At 52.1% G+C, this 25,103-nt stretch overlaps 1 protein-coding gene across 1 annotated transcript in view; it reads right to left on the reverse strand.

Moving 5' to 3' along the window:
- CDH23 (cadherin related 23) overlaps positions 1 to 25,103 on the reverse strand; it is a 382,149-nt gene that overhangs the window by 147,445 nt on the left and 209,601 nt on the right. Inside the window, exons 12-13 of the mRNA XM_084751804.1 lie at positions 19,262 to 19,411; positions 18,697 to 18,855 (exon numbers count right to left, since the gene is read on the reverse strand). Coding sequence (XP_084607930.1) covers positions 18,697 to 18,855; positions 19,262 to 19,411 — 309 coding nt within the window. The remainder of the gene's footprint in view (positions 1 to 18,696; positions 18,856 to 19,261; positions 19,412 to 25,103) is intronic.

Consider the following 25,103-nt stretch of genomic DNA (forward strand, 5'->3'; position numbering starts at 1 on the left):
AGTGCCACCAGGCCTCCCCATCCAGGGAACATGGTCAAAAATGGGGCACCAGAGTTCGCATGAAAGTCAGACCCCACTCTCCACTCAATGGTGGAGAATGTCCTGTCCATCGGCTAGATCTCGGTATGGGTTCGAAGTTTACTGCCCGTACTGTCCTTGGCTGGTGCCATAGTTTGAGCAGAACCCCTGGGCCCAGATCTGCGCATCATAATGTTCTTCTTGTAGGTTTCTAGGACCCTCTGGATCCTTCTATTTCTCCATTCTCCCACGCTGACTCTTTTACTGATGGGACAAGCCTCTCACCTGTACCCAAGCCAACACCTCAGCCTCTTTTTGTTAGCCTAAAAACTATCCCTCACTATGCCTTTTCCCTTTCTGCATCTCCCTAAGTCTTTATTCATACACCATTTCTCTCTCTCCCTCTCTGTCTCTTCTGGGTCTCAAACAGACTCTCTTCCCAGTATCCTGTCTTTCCCTTGTATATACTTCCAGAAATCTCTCTCTCTCTCTCTCTCTTTTTTTTTCTGTCTGTCTGAGGCAGACAGAGAGCTCCCGGGTTACTAACATAGCGCCACACAGATTATACACACTCCTCTTTAGTCTCAAGTGTTTCCCATTGGTCCCTGTAGTCCCCTCCCTGCCTCTCGCAGCCACCTGGACATCTCTCCCAGCATGCCTGTAGGCACATGCACAGTCACTCCTCACCCAATACCTGCACTCTAGTCACGCGCACACATCCGGACTCCCTGACCATGTGCATGGGGGGCCTTCAGCTCTGAAGCCCAGCAGGCCCAGCTGCCAGGCTACCTTGCAGGTGGCACTGGGTCCCAGCGACTTAGCAGGCGTCGAGTGCAGTTCTGCTCCCATGCACAGATCTGCAGAGAAGGGCACCAGGCACAATTTGTTCAGGAAACAATAGCAATGTTTGACATGTCATAAGGATTGATGGAGCAGAAATTTACATGGCAGAATGCATTTTTAAACAGCTCCACTGAGCCCCGGTGTTGCTCAGTAATACTTTTCACATTCATCATCACCCAGACCCTTGGAGCAGCTCCTCAAACCAAGTAAGAATGGTGGGGCCTCTGCTGAGAAATTGGGGGGTATAGGGACTAGAAAGGATGGTATAGGTGGGAGGAAGCTCCAGTGGTGGGACCTGAGAGCATAGAGCTTTCTATGTGCCTCCCTCCCTCCTACCAAGGATGCAGATAACCATCCTAGGTGGGGGGTTATAGCCAGGAGACATCCATGCTCTCCCTGTCTCTGTGGCAATGCATAGCACATTCAGAGACGACTTCTTCAACGCAAGTGAAGTAGGACTGAGGATGGAACCACAGTGGCCATGTGGTGAGCAGGGGTCAAGTGTGGCAGGCTGCTGCTGCTACTCTAAGTGCCTCCCAGGGGTTGCCATATTTCAAGGGAGAAGAGCTACTGATGGAGGCTCTGGAGAAAGTGTTAGGATTCTGAGGGATCAAAGAGCGAGTGGTTCAGAGAGCAGTGGAACCAGCGGGCAACCACAGGTTACAGGGAGTATGACAGACGGGCTACAGATGAAGGGGAGAGAGACGTACACGCTTAAGGAAGCCCCTGGGGCCTGGGCTGGGCTTTCTGAGCCTGTAGGAGGTTTGAAGCAAGGCATGTTACCGAGGAGGCTGCATCTGGAAGCTCAGAGTCCCCCGGTGGAAAGCACACACTGAGGGGAAAACAGGAAGGGAGTACCTGAGTGATGGGAACTGCAGCTAAAGGGGAAAAGGCCTTCTCTACCTTGTGGCCAAGTGAGGACCTGGGACAAACAACTATTGCACCACCATGCCCACAGTGGACATTATGATCATGGATGGCACTGAATGCTACAAGGCCTTGGCACCTCTCCCATCTAGCCTTCCTAGAGCTCCTCTCAATGGTGCAGGTGGAATCTGTGTTCTGGTATAGTTGCTGCCAGGTTTGAGGGTGAGGAAAATGCTTGTCCCTGGATAGTTCAGGGCAATGCTGGCACAAAAGTCGTTAACAAGGACTTGTGGCTAAACACACCACTTCAGGGTGGTACAATCTGTGCTCAACTATGGATCTGAACATGACCTGGGCTGGGGTCTGTGTGCTGCCCAGGCACCTGAGCCATCGATTCGCCCACTTTTGTGTTGCCTCCTACCAGGAGTTCATCCTCCATTAAGCCCTCAGGCTCTTCCCAGGCAGGCTTAGTTCTGGGACATTAAGCTGGGACGAGCACCGTTCTCTGTTAGGAGGGCTCTTTCCTTGCCTCTTCACCATCTGCTCCCCTTTGTCAGGCTCACGTTGACTGCCTGGCAGAGCACAGGTTCCTGGGGCACAAGGAAGCTGGGAGAGGCTTAGTGTGGCCCAGGCTGGGGTGGGTTGAACTCCAGGGAGCAAACCTCACGCTGTGGGAAAGGCCATGGTCTGACTTGCAGATACATGTTCTGAGCCTTCCTAGCTCCCTAGAACCTCCTAGAATGCATGGAGCTCCTGGCCCTTGAGGCCTTGAGAAACTCAGTTGAGAAGAAAGTGATTCTAGGTGGCAACTTGGGAGGTTCTTCTTAGCAGATAAGCCTGGAGCCTCAGATGCCGAGTAAATGGGTTTCTCAGGAGGGAAGGTTGACAGCGGGAGGGTGACCCAACTGAAGGAGAGGGGACAGAGAGAAGAGTGGAGATATCAGAGGAAGATAGGAAAAGGGAGGCAAGGAGGTAACCCCATTGTAGCACCCGCCCTGAGCCTGATTCCTTATCTATGAGATGGGGACAATAGCAGTTGCCATCTTATGAGGCTGCAGTGGGTCGATGAAGGCAGCTCATGGAGGCTGTTTTCTGCTGCATCTGGCACACGGGGACCCTTTTCCAAGTATAGCTGGCATTTCTTTAAAAAAAAAAAAAAAGGCAAGCATAATCTCATGTATCCCAGGCTGGCCTCAAACTATGTGGACAAAGTGACTTTGAATTTCTTATCCTCTTGCCTCTACCTCTGAGCATTGGCATTACAGGCATGCACAGCCACATCTGGTGTACACACTGCTGGGGACCGGACCCAGGGCTTTGCACATGCCAGGCAGGCATTCTTCCAGGCTTCATCCCTATGGCTCCCTGTCCCAGGTCTAAGCGCATTTGCACTTCTCTGCATGTGAGCATCATCAGCCCCGATTCCCAGGCTGCACAGCTGGGTCAAGGTGAAGGGGACTGGATGCCTGCCTTGCTGCACTATCAAGATGTCAGTCCCGTGCAGGGTGTGGTGGCACACACCTTTAATCCCAGCACTCTGGAGGCAGAGGCAGGCGAATGGCTGTGAGTTCGAGGCCAGCCTGGTCTACAAAGTGAGTCTAGGACAGCCACAGCTACCCAGGGAAACCCTGTCTCAAAAAACAAAACGAAACAAAAAACCCAAAAAAAGTCAGTCCCACAGGCAGGAAGGGTGGCTGGCAGTCTCCTTGAGGCGTTGCTCCGTCATGTCTGTTGCAGGGGCAGTGTTGGCTCCTGGGTACCAGTGTTACTTGCTTTTTTCCCCTTTATTCTAAAATCTGGAAATAAAAATTGATGGGGAGCAAATTGCTCTAGCCAGCAGCTCTGAGCTTAAAGGAGTTGTCGTGGGGGAAGCAATTACGTCGTGTCAAAGGCTGTCAGGGGGGACAGGAGTAGAGCATGCCAACCGCCTGGCGGTCCCCAGGGACTCTTGTTCGGTGGTGGAGGGGGGTTGGTCGACTCAAAGGTAGAGGGAGAGCCAAGTACGTGGGCCTGGCAACCATGTGGGACACTTGTCTGTAACAACTTGACATTGACTTTTATGAAACGCAGTAAAGGTAAGGGGTCCCAGATGAACACCTCTGCTGGTGGCCCCCTGCTGGCGGCTGCCAGAACAGCACTCCTTACCCTGATTCAGGCCTCAATGTCCCAGCATTGTTTTGAGAAATGCGGATGTGCAGCCACTTTGACTGTACTCCTAACATGGCCCTCAGTTTATGAATGAGGGAAACAAGGCTCAGCAAGGTTAAGCAAGGCACTGAAGTCACACGGTGGTGTTGAGATTCTCTTATGGAGCAAATGAAAAGCATGTGGCTAGTATAAGGAATTGTGTGTGTGTGTGTGTGTGTGTGTGTGTGTGCGCGCGTGCGTGCGTGCGTGCGTGTGCGTGTGCGTGTGCGTGTTTGTGTGTATTTTAAGAAAGAAAATATGTTTGATGAGTACATTAAGGAGGTAACAGGCTGGACAATAACAAAGACATGGCCTGCTTTCTGTGTTGTGTGCACGCATATGCACGCATGAGCACATGTGTGTGCATGTTTGTGCACACATGTGCATGAGTTTGCAAGTGTATGCACATGTGTAGAGGAAGGAGGGCAAGCTTGAGTGTTGTTATTCAGGAACATTTTCCATCTTTTTTTCTTTAAGACAAAGTTTCTCACTAGGTCTCGCCAGATCGGCTCTATCTACCTGCTCTCTTCACTAGGGTTACAGGTGCGTCCCACCTACCTGGCTTTTTGTAGAGGTGCAAGAAATCCCAATTCAGGCCCTCACATTTGCAAGGCAAATACTTGGCATTTTCCGAGCCCATTTATCTTTAAAAACAATCTCAGCGGTTATAGTTTTAAGAGATAGATGGTTGACTGTTTGTGCATTAGATACACTCAACTGAGTCTGTTTTTCATTTTCTCCCACTATCCTGTCTGTTTTCCAGGTGGTTCTGTTAAAGATCATGCCTCAAACTGGCCATGTAGTTCAGGGAAGTCACTCCCTGTCCTGTGCCTCAGTTCTCCTCACTGTATCAGGAAGGGGACTTTCCTAGCCCTGTCTGGAATGTCTATGGTTCTGGTCTTGCTTGATTGGCGAGTCAACCTTTCCGGTTAAGGTCCAACATGAACCTGCGTGGTCACCTGCATACCACCCACATGCGACAAGCAAGGAAGCCGGGAAGTGCCAGAGGCAGCAAGGACTCTTTACCATGTATCTACTACCAATGGGGGTGTGGTCTCCACACAGGCAAGAGAACAGAGCCACTATGGCCGGAGGTTAGGAGTCCAAGGATGATATGAGCGAAGAGAGGAGGTGCTTCAGGAATGGGTGATCCCTGAAGGGTGGGAAGGCATTCCAGGTGGGTTGCAGTGAGCCCAGCTGAAGAGGCCATGGTGCTGGGATAGATGGTGCAGGACAGGGTTGGGGTGAGGTGGATGGTGAAGTGGGGGTGGGGAATGGAAAAAAGATATGAAAAGCTCACTCTGGAAGAACTACTGGGTCACATGGCCAGCCCCTGTGCCCTTAGTACAACATCTTACCCAATCGTCCCTTCTGTTATCTATAAGTCACATCTAGGAGTGATGGAACATGTCAAGTGGTCGCCCCCCAAGGCATGTCCATGTCATCACCCCAAAGGTATGTGGCCTTGGAAAAATGGCTTTGGCAGGTGTAACCAAGTTGACTATGAGGTCATAGTGGATTATCTGTCTGGGCTTTAAATTCAACGATATGCATCTTTGCAAAGTACACTTGGAGGGGGCAAGATAGAGCCTGGGCTGTAGGGGCTAGAAGAGTCTCCTCCCAGAAGTCCTCTGGAAGGCTTGTCCTTTTGCCCCTTGTGCTTTGGCAGGAACTAAGGAAGAAGGCCAGCTAGGTCCTGAGACCTGCCTGCTGAGGGCCACAAGTAAGCCTGTAATCGCCCTGAGGCACAGTTGGGCTCCAGGGCCACCCAGGTGGAGCCAGTGGCCAGATAGGCCTCCCAGGGACCCAACCCTGAGACAAGACCCAAGTTTTCAGGGTGACTCAGGACCTCTCAGTGAGTGTCCATGTCCCCAGGCAACAGTGACAGAACATCTACCTCCCCATCGCATCACTGGTGACAACACTGCCACAGTTTCTGAGGAGCATGCTAGTAGTTGGGTCAGGAGTATAGCATCCAGGAACCATAGCCCTGGGCCCTTCCCAGAGGAGGACACTGTGGCCCTTTTCATGTGTCTATGAGGCACCTCCTAAGTGCCTAAATGGCATCAAAGCCACAGAGCCACTAATGGCTCTGAGTTCATCTCTGGAGCCCCGGGTACTACTTTACCTGAGGATCTGTCTACCTCTGCCTATGGGCTTTTGCCTAAAAGAAGTTGCAAGAATGACAGGGAAAGTCACCTCTTTAGAAGCTACTCTCACTTTCTATGGAGCAGCACTCCAGTTTCCTGGTCCCTGGGCTGGGATGGAGCTTGGCTTCCATGCCCAAATATCCCAGCAACTGGACTGTGCTCTTACCCCCAAGGTGGTAGTGGGTGACGCTTCCCCAGCAAGCCGCCTACCCTCCACAGTTGTTGCTGGAGGGGCTTCTGTGGGAGACGCCTCAGGCTGGATGGGGATATGGCAGCATGCTTGCTGCTCTCACAGCTCTCACAGCTACAAGTGGCTCAGTGTTCTACAGTCAGCGACCAGGAAGACCAAGAGCTTCACCCTGATTTTTCTGGCTTTCACATATATATGGAAGAGGAGGAAGAGGAGGGAGGGGGAGGAGGGAAGAAGGAGGAGGAGGAGAGGGAAGAGAGGGAGGGGGAGGGAGAGGAGGAGGAGGAGGAGGAGGAAGAGGAGGAAAGCTCCCTCTCAGCCTTTCCACAGATTCTCTACTCTTAATGCCCTTAGGTCTGAAGAAAATGCTATTGAGTTACTTTTTTTTTTTTTCCAATCATATCTGATCACCAAGCAAAGCAAACTGGATGCAGAAAGCCATTTTCCTGGGGACATGGAGCGGGGGTGGGGGTGGGGCGCTGGCTGGGGAGGGTGAGACATCTGCAGTCAGAAGGACTTGGGCCTCTCTACAGCTGTTCTCAAGCTGGAATTACGGGTACAGGAGAGGTGTGGGGACAGACACACATCTGAAGCTTAGTTAAGAGGGGACTGCATGTGCCCAGGAGATGATGGAAGGGAAGAGACAGTCCAATCAACCCCCTGGAGGAGTAGCCCACCCGGTGCGACAGCTAGCTCACCAGGGCCCCCTCCTGAATCATCCACCCGCTGCCCCCTCCTCTGTGGGCCATACAGGTGACAGGCAGCTTTTAGACTAGTGGGAAGGTACAGAGGGGTACCTGGATGGTGAGGAAGGGGGACTGATCACCAGGGAAATGCCTTCTCTCCAAGGTGATTTGACGCATGGGTGACATGCCCCTGTGCCTGCAGTCACTGGCGGGCGCCGACTGGGCCAACGCGTGTTGTCGCTAATGAACATATCGATTCTACATCCTCTTGTTGGCTCGCTAAATGGCACGCCTCACATCTGATAGATGAAATAGCCACCCGATTGCCTGCCTGACATCTCCATTGCTCCACCTGCCAGGCCCTAATGAATTTTACATTCCCACATGACACGAGAAACTAAGGTCAAGGTTCATGGCTGGGAGTGTGTACTACCACCCCAGGTCTGAGCTTAGCAGAGGGTCTGTAGTCCTGGCCCCTTTACTCTCTTGGGCTTTTAACCCAGGGCTGCATGGGGATGTGTGTGTGTGTGTGTGGCAGATTGTGTCTACTATGGACCAAGAAGCAGTCCTGTCCCAGATGCGTGACCTTTGGGCTTCCCCACTCTCTTCCCCCATTGCCAGCCAGCTGTCAGAATAGCCTAACGGATTGGAAAAGCCCACTATTCTAAACCTGGCCTCAAAGAGAGAGGGCTCAGTGGCATTCTCATTTTGCAGGTGCTGGGAGAAGGAGACTAGGCCTTACAGAGCAAAATGTCCCTGATCATTCAGCCAGTCCAATCTTCTAGTTCTAGGTTGTAAGGACTTATCATTCACAGTGGGAGCCCCCAGGGGACTTCTGTCCAGTCTGGGTTCTCTGTTGATGGCTGGCAGGCAGAAGCCGGTAAATAGGTTAAAGAGACATCCATTTTGGAACTGTTATACAAGGTAACAGTCATCTCATGGCCCCATGAGTGGTAGGTAGGTAGGTAGGTGTGTGTGTGTGTGTGTGTGTGTGTGTGTACATGCATGTTCATGTGCACATGCATGTATATGGAGGTCAGAGGTCAACCTCAGCTGTCATTTCTAGGTGGGAGTGGAAGGGTTGGGGAGGGAAAGGTTTGCCACCTTGGTTTTTGAGACAGTGTCTCCCCACGGGCCTGGAACTCAAGTAGGCTGGGCTGGATGGCCAGTGAACCTCAGCGATCTGTCAATCTCTGTTTCTCCCCCACCCCCACCCCCACCCCAGGCTAGGTTTATAACTATGGGTCACTATACTTGGCTTCCCTCATCCCCCACAGTCCTGGGAATTGAACTTCCGGTCGCTATACTCCCAAAGGGAGCACAATTGAGGCATTACCCCCAGCCTAGCTCTAGAGTTTGCCAGGTTCACAGAGAGGGGTCCAGTCTTATCAAAGAGTCTATGATGTTCACTAAGGGAAGGCTACCCACACCCTTGAGACATAAGCTCAGACCATCGTCCCTGCTGGGATCTGGCCATATAACAAGGAGGCTCATTTTGGCCTCACTAGGCTGTCATAGGTAGGAACATGATGAGATGATGCACACACAGAATGCGCTTCGTGTGGCACAGGCAACGTCATGTTTGTGCCTGTCACTGGGCGAGTTCTTCCTCTGTACCAGGCCCTGTGCTGAACTCTCTGCTTGCATTCTCACAAGTCTATAAGAAAGCATCATTGCCGTTACTCCCCAGGAGAAGAGACTAGCAGAGACTAGACATCCAAGCCCATCCCTCTTTTCAGATTAATAGAAACCATGGTTTGTTTTTTTTTTTCTTTTTAAGGGATACAATACTAGTGGGAAAGACAATGTTTCCAGCCTCTTTTGCAGGTAAATACTGCCACCAGTTTGGACCAATACAATGAAAAAAAGTTTTCAAAGTGTTTCTGGGAACTCTGAATAGGGAGAAGGAGGTAGGGGTTAGTAAGATAGCTTTCAACTGCTGAGTTAAGAGCCATCGCTGTTTTTGCAGAGGGCTGGAGTCTCAGTACTCATATCTGACAGCACACAACTGCCAGAAACTACAACTCCAGAGGGGCTCACGGCCTCTTCTGGCCTCTGCAGGCACCAACCCCTACACAAGGGCATATGCAGACAGCTAAGTTTTTTGTTTTGTTTTTTCAAGACAGGGTTTCTCTGTATAGCCTTGGCTGTCCTGGACTTGCTCTGTAGACTAGGCTGGCCTCGAACTCACAGAGTGATCCTGCTCTGCCTCCCTGAGTGCTAGGATTACCTGGCTATGACAGATGTGGTTATTACACCTAAAAAGGTGGAGGAGGGGAAATGCCTTCCTTCCCTTCTTCCTTCCTTGTTTAAAATATGGATGAGGAAGAATACTTGAAGGGACCACCTGAGGCTCCTCACCACTGTACTGCTTTTATATGGGAAACCAAAACACCAGCCTGGTATAAGCAATTGTTGGGAGTTTCTGCTGCTAGCAGCTATACAGGTTGTTGCTGGTACAAAGTCAATGTCATCCAAAGTCACAGCTCAGAAGTAGCAGGACCAAGATAAAGCTGGTAGCCTAAGACTGGATGAAAACCTGTCACCACCACCATCATCAGATAGCAAAGCAGCAGTGGAGCAGTTGGGTCCGTCCCCAGTAGTCGCTCTTGAAATCAGTCTAGCATAGGTGTGTCATCCAGCTGGTGGCCCACAGGCTGCACATGGCCTGGGATCTATGAACATGGCCCAACACAAAGTCATAAACTTATTAAAATATGAGATTTGTGGGCATGTGTGTGTGGGGCGTGTGTGTGTGTGTGTGTGTGTGTGTGTATGAGAGAGAGAGAGAGAGAGAGAGAGAGAGAGAGAGAGAGAGAGAGAGAGAGAGAGGTTTCCCTCTGTAGTTTAATTGCATGTTTCTCAGGCATGAATTTCACAGGTGAAAATGTTATATCACAATCTCATGCAACATAAGTACACACATGCTTCTGCAACTCATGGGCTGTAGACTGAACACTCCTGGATTTAATGTGTGTCCCCACACTTACTCTTTCTCATCCAGTGAGGCCCAGAGAAGCAGAAAAGGTGGATACTAGATTCTAGTGGGTCACAAGTACACTAAGAAAACTATGTACAGCAGTATAAAATAGAAAATACTGGGGGCATTTGACCATGTAGGCATGTCCTGTGGTCACGAAGTTAAATGGCCCTGTGTGGCACATGCTTTAAACCCAGCCATTGGGAGGCAGAGGCAGGCAGATTGTAAATTCAAGTCAGCCTGGTCTACATAGTGAGTTTTAGACCACTATATATAGTGAGATCCTGTCTCAAAAACAAAAACAAAACAAAACAAAACAAAACAAAACAAAACACAAAAATAAAGTTTGCAAAACACTAGGTAAGTCAGCACCAAAAAGGACTTTGAGCCACCCTGGAGATGCGCTTGTAGGAAGCATGGCTCCCACCCTGCCCACAGCTGCATAGCTGGGTCAGTCTATTCAGAGCCCACAGACCCAGCTCCACTTCTCCCAAACATATCCTGTGTATCCCTTCATCTGCCCCCAGCCATCCTTTTAGCCGATGTCTAGACAGACTCAGTTGAGGCCTGGGTGGCTCTCCTTTGCCCATCACTGAGTTACCTCAGTCCAGATTGGAGATCTTGTCTGCACCTAGCCCGGGCATCCTTGGCACAGGCCTTTGGTTTGCAGTATTTATGAACCTGCTCTGGTCCCGGCTACTCTCTGTCCCTCTGCCCAGGGGATCCCTTTTCTTTGTTCCAGTGTTCTTAGTGCAATTGCCTGAGCAGGAACAATCAGTGGCCAGCCTATGGAAGGGTGACTTCTGAGCTGGAAGTCTAGGTGCAGGAGGGGACTGTCTGGGGACAGCTGAATACATGGTGACTGCATGTCAAGGACCTGCTCAAGGTCACCTGTGGGTTGCCCGACTTCTGTAGAACTCAGGCAACTCCAACAGTCCTGATTAGGAATGAGGGAAGTGGGGCGAGGGCTTGGGGGGGGGTCACACAACTGGGGTTACAGTCTTGGCTTGGCTTCTCTGGAGCTGGTACCCTAGGCGAGTACAACATCCAAGGACCTCTATCTTCTGTATGGTAATTAGTAGACGGGATGACGCACATGCCCAAGAGCCACTGAACTCCTGGGACCCAATCACCAGGCTTGAGAAGCTACTGAGTATCCTTTAGCTTTGACATCGGGGCACAGACAGGTGGCCATCAGCATCTCCTCACACTGAGGCTGTGGGTTCTGGGGACACCCATGACAGGAGCTGTGCAGCTCTGCAGAGCTTGACAGCAATGGGTCAGTTTGGTAAAAATCAATGCACTGAAAGGCTCATTCCCCGAAAGCCATCAGATCTTACACCAGACAGGCTGGTGCATTTCAAGGGCAGAGGTGGGGGGGATCCTGGCTTAGTACCCTAACTTCCTGAAGGCCCTGTGGCATCCCTTCTCACTCTCTCCTCTCCTGAAAATCCAGCCTCACCCCATCCAGAACTCTCTGGAGCACCTGTCCTACCTTGCACTCCATCCTATTTTGGTTTTAGGGTTAATATTTAGATTAAGGAGATAAACACAGGCCCGAAGCACTGAGGCCTGACAGCCAGAGGAACTCCAACCTGTCAATCACTGTCAGCATCTCAGCCTCCTGGGCTCAGCTCCCCCCACCATGCATGTTCCAACAGAACACGAACCAAGACCCCACCAAAGGGGTCCTAAGAGACAGCCTTGGGCATCCCCCAAGTAGAAGGACCAGTGTGTCTACAAAGGCTTCTGGGCCAGCTTGGGAGTATGGCCAGTGACCTGCTATTTCCTATTTTTCTCCTTCCCTCCTCCTCTCCCCTCCCCTACCCCGCCTCCCCCTCCCCAGACTGCAGATAAAGAATTCAATTTTCTTTTAAACGGTGGGGAAATTGGAAGAGATTTTGTTCTGTTTAAGCACAGCTGGAGTCTCAGGTCTCTAGGGCTTCCAGAACAAGGAGGTCAATTAAGATGCCAGTGGTAAGAGGTGGCAGGAGAGGTGGGGGTGGGGGAGGGAATCAGAATAGGCCTGTGGGAAGGTGCTTGGAGGAGTGGAGGAGTAGGGGGGGTAGGGGGGGTGGGACGATTCTAGGCTAACATAGCAGGGCTGTCTTCCCAAGGTTGCCCCCTGTCTTTTGGGGGAATTTGGTAAGCACTAATAATTCCTGTTGTGATTTCTGCTGGCAGCTTCATGCAATGACAGAGTCAAGTCAAATCAGCGCTTTTAGGAACAGGGAGTTGAGCTGTTCTGGAAAGCCTAGGACAGCTGGTAGACACCTTGAACAGACACTGGGACGGCGGCTCTGGCATCATGGCTGGCCCTGGTCTGCGATCCTGAGGAGACCCTCCCCTCCACTACTATTAAGGTATGAACTCTGGTCTGCCATGACACAGAGGACGAGCCCAGAACCCAGGGAGTCAGCAGCCTGCCCTAGGAGCCTGCTGGGAGAAGGGAGGCAAGATTGTCCACGGGCCCCATGGGAAGTTTTCTCCAGCTGAGCCTTCTGAAGGTACCTGGTCAATTGGGGGATGGGCACCAAGGTGGGCACGAGTGACTGACCTGGAGAGAATGGTGAGGCCCAGATACAAGGTGATCTAGGGTGGGGATTATGTAGCGAGAAAGATGACCCCTCTCCCCATGCAGGCCGCAGAAAGGTCACCCTCACTTCCCGTAATGATCTCCAGTAGCTGGTAGCTCATCTTTTCCCCTGCCTCCCTCTACCTCTGTCCTCTAACCTTGGTTTCTGGCCTTCACCCTGCCTCTTTGAAGCTTTGCCTGACCTGGAAGGAACCACCAGAAGATGCCTAGGTGACCCTCTTTTGGGGATGAACAGGAAGCCAAGTCCTAGACAGGGGACAAGACTGGCCTAGGGTCACACAGAATGTGTCATGTGACTCCCAGTCTATCCAGCATGGAAAAGGATTCAAACTAAAAAAAAAAAAAATCTGTTGACTGACTGGTTAACCTAGGGAACACTATTTACCTTCTCTGTGCCTCGGTTCCCCCACTGCCAGGCCTTTGGTCACCCTTTCTTCTGTCACATGCATCCCCTACCCACTCACATAGGACTCAGACCTATTGTGTGCTGCAGACCCAGGTGAAGACATTAGTCACAGAGCAGGTAAGGGCCTGGGGGAGAGGGAGAAAGCATAGAAGGACAGATGAGTGTGTGCTGGTTACTAGGGAGAGGGGGCTTCTTGTTGGAGGTGGGCACAGTGGGCTGCCTCTTCCAGTCAGTCAGATGGAAAAACTGAGGCAAAGCACAGCAGAGAGTAGAGAAGGGAAGGCTGAGGGTATGAGGGAGGATGGAGGGTCTGGGATACAGGAGAGCAGGTGTGAGGGGCATTGAATGATGACCCAGGTCCAGAGTGCTCAAACTCAGCTGCCAGTGAGTGTTGAGGGCATGGTTCTCAGCCTCCAAATGCTGCACCAAGGCCAGCCTGGGGCAATGACATCACTTCCCTTTTTCCCTTGTATACCACTAGTGTCTGGTGGCTGTTGGGAGGAGGCAGAGAAGAGGGCAAAGCATTAGGGCTGTGTTGACTGGCAGGGTGGAAAGGCCAGCTGGATGGGGAGAAATCCAGTTAGTTCTGGCTTAGGAAGTCTACATCATCGCTTCTTCCCCCAAGCTTCTAGACAGAGGCTGGAGAGAGAGAAGCAGGGCAGGTGAGAGGCTCCAGAGCCAGTGGACGAGATGGGCTTTAGCAGGATGGGAGACATACCGTGTAGCTGGGAGTGAGACCAGCCAGCCAGGGTCCTGTCCCTGCCTCTGGGGATGAGGGAAGTCCTCCTTGCATGTCACTAGGGCTCAGAGGCTCAGTGACTACCTACGTCCTGCATTGCTAGGGCAAGACCAGGACTCCAAGGGAGGTACCTGGCAGGGGCCTGGGTTGCAGCAAGACTCTGCTAAGAACGCTGGTGTGATCAGGGGTTCTTCTGGATAAGCTGAGGGTCCACATGGACCCCTTCATTCACCCTCACAACCATACTCTCCAGTAGGATGGTAGCAAAGCACCCCAGGCCTCAGAGGAGGAAACTGAGGTCTCATGGCTTGTGACTACCAAGTCCTTCATGGTAGACCTAGGCTTGCCCTCAGCTCTCAGGGTTGGCAGATTGACCAATCATAATAGAAGGCACGCTATGTACACCCTCTACCATTCACACCCATGTCACCACCCTGGCTGCCAAGGTGGCCCCACTTTCTCACTGTGTAGGAAAGGGAACTGAGTCCCAGAGAAAGTGGCTAGCCACAGGAAATGCAGAATTCTAGGTCCTATTTGGTGACTTATGACCTAGATAGAGATCACAGTAGCCTCATCTGAGTGTACTGGGAGACAGGGTGGGACAGGAGCCTGCCCTTGCCTCCTTGAGGTCAGTCTGCCTATAGCTGGGAGGTGGCACTCCACCCTGGACTGAGCTATAGTGACCCTCCCAGTCAGGGCCATCTTGTGCTCACTGAACTGCCTGCTTTCACTTTGCCTGCTTCACCGTCTGCTGCCTCCAAACCCTGTAGCAGGCAGAGGCACCTACACTGTCATCTGGGCCTGGCCCAGGGATGGATTGCCTCCCAGACACTGTTTATCCCCAGCTCCCTTCCCCTACCCTACCAGGAAACACCACACACAGACAGTTAGTTAAAAAGGCTTGTCTCCAAGCTGCTGCAGCCAGGCTGGCTCCTCAAACTGCACCGTTGTTTCCCAAATGCCTCCCACAGAGAAGTGGTGAGGCGTGGAGGTGGTCTGATATAGAGTGGCCACACTATCTGAACATCAGTCCAATGGGCATACTGGAGTGGATGCCAATTTGCAACAAAGAGAGACATCTGAGGACTCTCACCTCCAAGAACCAGGACCTCAGGCCCCTGCACACCACACCTCTTACCATACTGTGGCAACTGGTCCTTTGCACATGCTGCTCTCACTCTCTCCTCTCCCCTTGCTCATCTGCTAATGTCTATTTCAGTGCCACCTCCTCAGAGTATCCCTTGACTCTAACCAAGGGCAAGTACCCTGTATCCATTTCTAATGTTGATCTGACTTCCATCATGGAAAGTCTGACTGAACATAAAGACACTATTTTTTCCTGTGTCAGTTTCTTCCAGGGCAGTGCGAACTCTGAGGACTGGACCCCCACACACTGTACTCAGGCCATGTGCCTAGAATGTATCAAGCAGTCAACAAAGATCTGTTGAATGGACAAATGGTTGCATTCACCCTCCATCTCTCCTATCATCCTGTGGCACCCCTAAACCCTACCAGGCCCTTCTGATACCCTGCCATACCCTGTCCCAGGAGTCTTTTCTTACATAGACCGTTTTGGGCCATGCTGAGGTTCCTGTTTCCCTGGGCACAGTCCCATGCCTCCCTGATTGTCTCTGCTCTGGTCCTGGGTTGGGGGTAGAAGTTCTCCAGATGGTGTCTGAGGTTTGAGGGGCTACCTGGGGTGACCCTGCACCCCATTTTCTGGGACCTGAAGAGTCCTCTCTGGCTCCACTCTGTCTGCAGCTCTGGATGCTGCCAGGACTCAACGGTCTAGCACAGTCCCTCTGTGGCTAGCCTCTGCTCATGATCTGAGGCTGCCTAGTAGTTCTAGCACCCCAAGCAAGCCACTTAATCCATGCTCAGCCTTAGTTTCCTCATCTGGAGAATGACAATGATAGAAGATTCTTAACAGGTAGGAAATGATGGCCACACTATGCGTGGATTACAGTGGGGCCTCAGCTATGCATCTGGGGCAGGATTATTGCCACGGTGGCAGTAAATGACCAGGGACATAGGTCTTGGTCCTCAGGAGCCATCCTAGGCATCCCTATCACTCCTTGTACCCAGAACAAGTGTGCCCAGCCACACTCAACCCACTTTCTTTGTTTCACAGGTGATGCGCTGAGCAGGGTAGCATTCCTGAGAGATGACCTGAGCAAGCAACCAGAACTGGTCTCAAGGTCATACTTTGACCTCTGGGTCCTTACTCCCTTTCTCCGCAGTGAAGAGCCCTGGGCTCTATAGACCTCTAAGCCTGGGCTACAAAAACCCAGCCAGCAGAGCAATGGGAGGTCCAGCTCTTCCCATCCAGCGAGGATGCCCAGATTGGTCGTGGCAGCCAGCTTTCCCTGGCCACCGTCACACCATCACTTCCCCAGCACAGGTGACCAACCACAGAAACAGGGCCGTGGCAGAGCGGGAGGATTGGTCAAGCCCCATACAGCAGGCTCTACTCAGCCTGTGGTGCAAATTAAACCATCTTCCTTTTTCTTTGTAATTTTTTTTCCTGACACAACTGCCCATGAAACATTTTAATAACACTGTGGAAAAGGTCAGGGAGAAGGAATTTCACAGTCTCTGAGCAGGCAGCTGTACCTGTGGCCCCTTCTGGGGGCAGACAAGGCAAAAAAAAAAAAAAGGAGGGCCTAGATCTAAAGGGTAGACCGGCCAACATAGCCAGGTGGCTAGAAGACTATAAGGATGGGGCATGAATGTGAGGCCTGGAGCTGGGAGGCTAATGAGGGGGCAATGTGGGGTGTGGTCAGCGAACCTGCACCTGCCAGGAACTAGGCAGCACCTCAGGTGATACAGAGGTAATGATAGCGGGAGCCACACACAGCTGCATTTCTGTCTTCTGTCTCTAACTATGGGCGCCGTGCCCACTTTGCAGACGAAGGGAGACCATGAGTGCAAGCTTGGAGGGACAGAGACTGAGAGCCACAGCTTATCACCTGGTCAGAAAGCCCCCACAGCTTCCCAGTTCCACAGACAGTGGGGGTGGGGGATGAGAGGGAGCTGGAGAGGCTGGAGTGGGAAGCAAGAAGGCGGTGGCTGGCCGGTTCTGGCAGCCAATGTGCAGAAGACCCTCAGCGGCCCCAAGAAAGGCAGCGGGGGACGAGTAAGTGGGACTGGGAGATGGGGCTAGGTAGGTCTGCGGCAGGCTCAGGATATATCAGCTTGAAGGGCTTAACTCACTTTCCCCAGAGACTGATAGACTGGGCAACTCCTACTGCCAATACTGTCAACCTCAACCCTACTCAGTTCCAAACCCTCCCACAATCTACAGCAGTGGTTCTGAAGCTGTGGGTGGGGACCCTTTTGGAGGTTGGATGGCCCTTTCATGGGGATCCTATATCAGATACCCTGCATGTCAGATATTTACATTATGATTTATAACAGCAGCAAATTACAGTTATGAAGTAGCCACAGAATAATTTTATAGTGGGGGAGGGAGGTCACCAATAACATGAGGAACTGTATTAAAGGGTCACAGCATTAGGAAGGTTGAAAAGTGCTCATCTACAGGAATGTCAAATGCAAACAGAATTCTGCTCCCAGGAAGGACTACAGGGACAAGTGCCCGCCCTGATACCACCAAGTCTGGACCTCCACACATGGTCTTTGACCTGAGGACATGGCCACTATCCTCACCTGGTTCCTTTATCACAGACTGCTTGCCACCTTTTCCCCTTGACATTCCATGGTGTGTGAGAGACACAGTCCCTTTGAGTCCAGGAGGCTGAAGCCTTTTGTTCATGTTGTTGGGTTGGGGCCTAGGAGGCTGGAGGAGGGTCCATGAGCCTAAGGCAACGGGTGATATATTGCTGAGGTACTGTGGTGAAGGCTGGGGAGCCCTGGGCTGGGAAGCAGTGGATCCATAGAACAGCCACAGCCGACTCATGGCTTCCATCTGACGGCCTGACTAGCTAAACATCTGTTTGAAATATTAATAACTGTCAGATGGAAAGGCCTGGGGGCTCAGTGTTGCTCCAGACCATCTGTCTGCAGAGTAAACACACTTGAGGGTGGGGGCCTTCGATGGCAGGCAATGTCAGCTTGGAGCCAGAATTGGTAGCAAGGCCTCCATGGGCCTCTCTTGCACAGGATTAGGGATGTGGTAACTTAACATTTATCGAGAGGTCAGACCCTGAACTTATTATATAGCAGCATCTACCATACTCATCCGCTCAGTGGCCAATTCAAATTTATAATAGATGCCCCCTTTGTATTGTCAGCCCATATAATGTGAAGAGAACCAACCCATAAGGCCTAGATCCACTAAGGGAAGTGTGACCTATAGCTTCCATGTCAGAATCCTGACAGTTGGTACCAAGACAAATGTGCTGACATCAGATCTGGGCTACTGGTTGGAGCTACTGAAGAAATTACATCCCCTGTCCCCTGCCCCCCACACTACCATTGACAAACTGGTAAGAAGTCTGGAGGTGTGTGTCCTCAACCACTGGTGGTGGTGGTGATGGCGGGGAGCTGAGCTGGCTGCTCATAACAGCTTATGGTTTATAGGAACAGCTGGATACAGCCATGCCTGAATTCACTTCTGCCATCAAGTTACATGAGCTAATACTTTCTTGCTTGAACCATAAGGATTTCTGCCTCTTGCCGTCAATTGGCATACCTATAGTAACTGCAGGTGGGGATGGGAGCTTGTTAAAGGGCAAAGGCATCAGCGGCTCCCTGGGCAGCTTCAAGGAGTTTGCTATACTCAGAAAGGGAGGGTCATTCTTAGAGATGGCCAACACCCAGCACACTGATTAGATGGGGTTGCTAGGGCTCCTGGACCATCTGGGATGCATGCTTTTCAGAGAAAAGAAAGAAAACCGAAGTCTCCATCCACATTAGTGCCCCACAGGCGTCCATTTTCCCTGTTTTAAGGAGAGCCTGGACACTGTCATTCACCAGGCAACAGGCTCTACACCTAGGACACCTGAAACCCAGATGCTCAGTGTCCCTGGGAATATCCAAGAGCTTATGGCCCCTGTGGACAAGGGGACTTACCAGGACTGTCAGCACAGAGGTCCCCACGGTGATGTTCTCGTATAGGCTGACGTTGTAGAGCGGCTGGCTGAAGATGGGCCGGTTGTCATTTTCATTGATGAGGGTAATCTTGACCTTGGCATAGCCCACGTGGTCGGGTACACTCTCGTTGGCAAAGAGCTAAGGGAGCAGAGTAGGGCTGCATGAGGGTCCACGTGTCTCCGGAGCCTTTGCTGTCGCCCATAAAACCTCTCTATGCTAGAGACAAGGCCCAAGCTCACTGTGTTCTATGAGGCCCTTCACAGGGCCTTCTTCAGGGGGGGAGGGGTGCTGGAGAGTGGGATGGCCCAGAACGGGCCACAGGGATACCAAAGGTGGGTCTGGTGAACTCCTCCCTATTCCTAGACATATCCTTGTCCTCCTTGAGGGTTTAGAACCTGCCATCTCGGTTGCTTTTCTGAGACAGACTCCTAGGGAGATGAGACGAGCTGGGAGGTAGGACTTAGGAGATGATGCTCCTCCACCCTCCCCAGACTCCCCCCTCAACCTCCCCAGGTGGTCCATGGAGATGCTGAAGGGGGCTTACATCAAAGTCATAGCGGTCCACAGTCTCATAGTCCAGGGGGATTGCCACTCGGATGCGGATGTCTGCTTTTCCTTGGACGGAAGTTGGGGAGATGATGAAGTGATGGGAGTTGTTTCCCACCAGGTACACCTCAAACATGCTGTTCAGACCCTGGGTGAAGAGTGAAGAAGCCAGTCAGGAAGGATGCAGAAGATGGCGGGCTAGAGCCAGGCTGGGCAGTAGAGGGTGAGGCCAGCAACACTGCTTTGGAGTGCAGTGGAGGAGGCATGGGCTGGGGAGGGTCTTCCTGCCCACCTCTCTGAGTCCTGCCTTCCCCTTGGATAATGATGACCAGCTCCATCTCCACCTCTAGGGCTCAGGGAGTCTCCTTTGGTTCTTTCTGTCACCCTGTCACATACTAAGTGTCCCTCTCCATGACTAGTTCATTTCCCACCTTCTGGTCTTTCCTCAACTGAGGTATGTCAAAGGAGCCGAGGAATCTGCCAGCCTTAAAACCCAAGGGGAGAAGTGGAGAGATGGCTCAATGCTCAGAGAGTAAGTAGGCTTGCTACCAAGCCTGAAGACATGAGTTCAATCCCCCAGGACCCACATAATAAGACGAGAGAACTGACTCCTGCAAGTTGTTTTCTGACTTCCACATGCATGTTGCGGCACATGCAGGCCTCTCCATCACACACTAAATAAATATAATGTAAAGTAAAAAAAAAAAAAAAAAAGAAAGAAAAGAAAAGAAAAGAAAAAAGAAAAGACCCAGGGGAAGATGAAGGGAGAGGGAAAAAGTGGAATGTAGTGAAAGAAAAAAAATAATAAGGTAGCTACAATGGGCTGGGACCGGAGAGGACAGGAAAAATGTGTCAGGGAGAACACTGGGCTGCTATGCACGATACAGAATGAACCCAGGAATCTGGGTGACAAAGAACACTACTGTGTGTCTTGCACCCCAGACATGCATACTGGGACTGCATCAGCAGTTCTAGTCCATTGCTTTGGCGTTCAGCGTTCAGCCTTTTCTTCTATTTCAATGTTTTACCCTGGTCACCTTTCTTTCTGGCCTTATACATACTAGACAAGAGGGTTCATGGGGGTAGCGGGCAGGGCTCAAAAAATCACGTGATCTCAGCTCAGCTCATGGGCTGGAGCCAAGGCTGACAGTGGAGGTGGGGTCTGCTGTCTGAATCTGGCCTTTCCTGCTTCATGAGGAATTCTTCTCCATGGGGTGTACAGTCCCTCAGGAATGTCTCTCTGGTCCTGGCTACAGATGTTCAGTGATTGCCAACCTGAGGTAAGCCTCTGGCTCCTATGTAACCCATCCATCTAATGCTCTGCCCAAATGGACAGGCCTCTTGTGGTTGAACATAGGGGCTGCAGTGTAATCATATACCTGGGATTTGGGGGAGCCCCCTTCCGTAAGCTCTTCATGGCAAGAGGGGACCACCAGGCATCTCTGGCCCCAGGAGTCTTTTAATGCAGAGCTGACCCAGTCCCTCCTGCTAGGGCAGGAATTCAGAGGAAGTGCAGAAGCCAGAGGCTGGGCACCTAAGCCCCTTGGAGCCCAGTAGGTGGGTACCTCACTGGACTAGCAAGGTGAGGCACTTATGTCCATGTGATCTTAGAGCTAGGGTAAACTGTGCCTGTCCCTGGAATAGGGACTGTGAACAGAATATTGGGGGGAGGTCCCAAGCACTGTCAACCCCTTTTAGCCTATTCTGGGGTCATGGCAGGTTGTGGGGGCTACCCCAGAGCCTTCAGCCTAGAACAGCTTCCTGGAAACAACTGTATGGACAGTGCTACTCTGGGCATCTTCAGTTGCGGAATTTTAGGGTCTTTCTGGTAGGATCCATTCCACCAGTGGAGGGGACCAATTAAATGCCCGAAAGGACACTAATAGCCAAAGGCAATGGAGTGTGACAGTTCTAAGCAGGGGACACCAATGCTTCCCTCTCCTGAACCCTGGCCTCTTGACCACAGCACTCACAGGCCTGAGAGAGAAGGTGGCGGTGTCTGGGCTGTGGCCTGCTGGGGCAGAGGAAGGTTCTCTGTGATGCTCCCCACCCCCACCTCCACCCCCAGCCCTTTACAAGCCTTGCTTACCAAATTCTGTGAGTGGAAACCATCAGTCAAGAAGGTGACGACAAGGAGTAGCCAGAGGGAAAGCCACACAGGAGGGAAAGAAGGAAACAGAGAGAGAAGACAGTGAATTGCTGGTCAGGGTAAAGGAGAGGGGCTGGAAAGGATCCCGGGATCTAGCCTGTGGTACAGGGACCCAGCCCTGAGGCCTCAGAGACCACAGCTGAGGTCAGGGTGCTGGAGGAGAGAGGAGAGTGGAACACGAGCCTGGGGCAATGCAGGAAAAGTGAGGTCACAGGAGGGCCATGCATGGCCCTCTCTGTGTTCTCCTCCAGCCTAGTGACGCTAGAGTGAGCTGTGAGGTGAGGGGCCATGTCCTCAAGTCCTACTTCTAAAACCCCTGCTGCATCATCAGTCACCTCTGTGGTCACTCTGGAATGCTGGGAGCCTCTGACACATACATCTGTAAGAAGGCAGCAGGCTCAGTAATTCTCCCTAACATCTTATTCCCCATGGCAGCGGGGCATGGTGGCAGTGAACACCCCACCACGAGACATTTAGTTCAGGGAGCCTGGGTGAGCTACTCAGGGTACCTGGAAGGTGAGAGGGTAAAGAGTCCAGGCCCAGGTTCCAGGCCAGTGTGTCCTGCCCCACAGGGCAAAGAGAGTAGGATTCTGATACAAGGTTTCCCCCATCGCAGTGCCTGGGGACAGTAAGGAACATGCTGGCCCCACGGTCAGCAATATCATTACCAGGCGCGAAAGGCTTCATGTTGCTATGACAAAATGCCCGATGGAAACAACTTGAGGGAGGCACACTTTATTATGTCTTACAGTTTTAGAAGCTTTAGCCCATCATAGCAGGGAGGGTTTGGGGAGCAGAGTCGCTCACTTCTTGGCAGCCAAGGAGCAGAGAGAAAATGTCCAAGACAGCTGTTTCTGTTCTGTTTTGTGTTGTTGTTTGTGACTTCTTCTTCTTCTTCTTCTTCTTCTTCTTCTTCTTCTTCTTCTTCTTCTTCTTCTTCTTCTTCCTTCTCCATCTTCCTCCTCCTCCTTCTTCCTCCTTCCTCCTCCTCCTCCCCCTTCTTCTGAGACAGGGTCTCTCTGTGTTAGCCTTGGCTGTGCTGGGCTTGCTTTGTAGACCAGGCTGGCCTCGAACTCACAGCGATTCTGCCTGCCTCTGCCTCCTGAGGGCTGGGATTAAAGGCATGTCCCACCATGCCCAGCTCAGCTGTTTCTGTTCTTTGTCCTGCCCCACAGCCTCAAACCAGGGTCTTTTGTATCTCGGGCTGGTGTTCAACTTGCTATGTAGCTGAGGATGGCCTGATCCTCCTGCTTCTACCTCCCCAAATCTGGGCTTACAGGTATGGGCCACCATGTCTCATTTATTCAGTGCTGGGGCTCGAACCCAGGGCTTTGTGCTAGTTGCGCTTGGTACTCTAGCAACTGAGCTACATCCTCAGTTCCCTTTTTTGTTCTGTTTTTATTCCGTCTAGGACTCTGAGGTACGGGACGGGGTTGTCCACATCCAGGATCAGTCTCCTTTCCATACCCAGGAGTGGCTTTCGCAGAGCATGGTGACCGGTACTCCACAGCGTCCCTAGCATCATCACTTTGGGGCTGGCTAGGAAGGCACATGTGTGGGTCTCTTTACTCCCGTGTTGATTAAACCAGAGACTCTGCAGTGGGTCCCAGCACCCTGTCGTAACAGGCCTGCAGGTTATCTCAGTGAATGGCAACAAGCGAGAGCCACTGGGAACAGGCAACTAAGAGAGAAGCAAGCTTGAGCATTAATATGAGTCCTCTGTAAGATGGGACAGAGGAGCAGAGGCAGTTGCAGAAAGCCCACAGCGATGGGGTGCCCAGCTGCTGAGGCCGGTCATGGGAACTAAAGAGCCTCTTAGAAGGACAGCATGAGCTTTGCACAGCACAGCGTTTGGGTAAGGCCTTGGGGGCAGCTCCCTAGCCTGCCCCCCGTTTTAGAGCATGCATGTGCATGTGCAGGTGTGGGTCCATGCATGTGCGTGCATGCATGTGGAGGTCAAAGTTCCATCTCAGGTCTCACTAGGATCTGGGGCTCACCAGTGTGCCTAGGTTAGTGAGGCTGGCTGGCCGGGGAGCCCCAGGGTACTGTCTCTACTTTTCCAGCATCACAATCATTTTAACCACAGGCTACCAAACCTGGGTTTTATGTGGGAGCATGGGGATCAAATTCCAGTCCTCATGCATTTGTGGCAGGCACTTTATTAACTTGGCCATCTTTCCAGTCCCTTCTCTGGCCTCTTGATAAGACCTCTGTGGGTCTCAGATACTAAGGCTTGTCTACTCCTGGATCTACCCCCAGGGCCTCAGGTCTGACCCCTCAGTTGTCAGGACTCTGTGTACTGTTCCAAAGTTTGCCACCTGCCAATCATTTCTGACCAGCCCTCATATACTCAGCCTGTTCCTTCCAGAAGGCCAGTTCCTGCCAGGCCCAAGCTGGGAACTCTCATGTGCTGGGATGAAGGTCTGTGAGAGAAAACCCACCTTGTTTGCTGAGTTTGTGTAAAACTCCTTAACCACAGCCCTGGCTTGGGAGCCGTTTGGCTCACCAGCTTCCAACTTTTTGTCCCATCATGTGTGACACACACCTGTGTGACATCAGTGTTTGTCCAGCCCCTTTAGCTGGAGAGGACCTGAGCTATTCAATATACGGCCATGAAGGAAGGATTCGAACTCTGGTCTGTCCTGTCGTTTTGCAGTCTAAGTTTCCAACCTCCACCCTCAGATGTCCTGCTCTAAGCTGACATGGGGCACGGCACGGCTGTCCCCTTTCCCATGCCACAAGTGGCAAAGAAAGGGTGGCTTGTCCTCCCTCCCTGGCGAGCTGGGCCTCCTCTTGTCTCTTGTCCCTCTTTCGGGCTGCCATCCTGCTGCTGGAGGTGGCAGGGGGCATTTCCAGACCTGTTAAGGGGTGATTTTGTTGGAAAGGGAGATAAAAAGGACATCAAAAGGGAACCCGGTGTGTGCAGAGAGGAGCCTGGGGGGCAGGGGATTAAATTCTACTCTGCGTGAGATGATCAGGAGGTTGATGGGTGGGGCTGTGGTCTCTAAGAGGCGCGGCAGCTGGCTCCCAAGGCTGGGAAGCCAGGGGCTGCTGGCTGGAGACCTCTCCAAAGCTTGCTTTTACATATCTTCTAGGAGGGGGCCCTACACACTGAATTCATCCTGGCTCCCTGCTGGCTTCTTTCCCTCCTCCCCATTGCTCTTGGTGACTAGAGCCTTTCTGCCCCCTGCAGAGGGCAGTTCCTTATCAGCCAGCTGCCAGCCAACCTCACCCCTCACCCTCAGCCTCCAGAAGGGGAGGGCCACCAGGGGTGGTCAGGGCAGGCCCTGCCCTTGCTCCTTGCCACTAAGCCTGTGTGAGGAACTGACTGGGTCCAGGAATCTGTCACACTGGTCTTCTGGCCAAGTGCTAGCTTCAGTTCTTTGTGGGGTGGGGGTAGGGAGGGGGTTCTGATGCATTGGGCCCTCTGCATATGCTGGTTTTTGAGTGTTCCCACAGGAGAGGGACAGGGGACCTGCGGTGGGTGGGGTGAGGTTGGCCTGGTCTTTTGCTTCCTCAGTAAGGCAGGTCTGTTGAGCATCCTCCATCCCTGGCTCCCAGAGTGAAAAAGGTCTCAGTGCACTTCCCTACCCATGCCCTGCCCTCCCTGAGGGCCTGAAGCCTGCATCCCAGTCCCTCAGCCCAAGCTCACATGCTCTGCTATGGTGACACAGCGCATTCTTTGCTCTCT

Source organism: Acomys minous, assembly GCF_964271855.1.
Source record: "Acomys minous genome assembly, chromosome: 13".
Taxonomy (NCBI): domain Eukaryota; kingdom Metazoa; phylum Chordata; class Mammalia; order Rodentia; family Muridae; genus Acomys; species Acomys minous.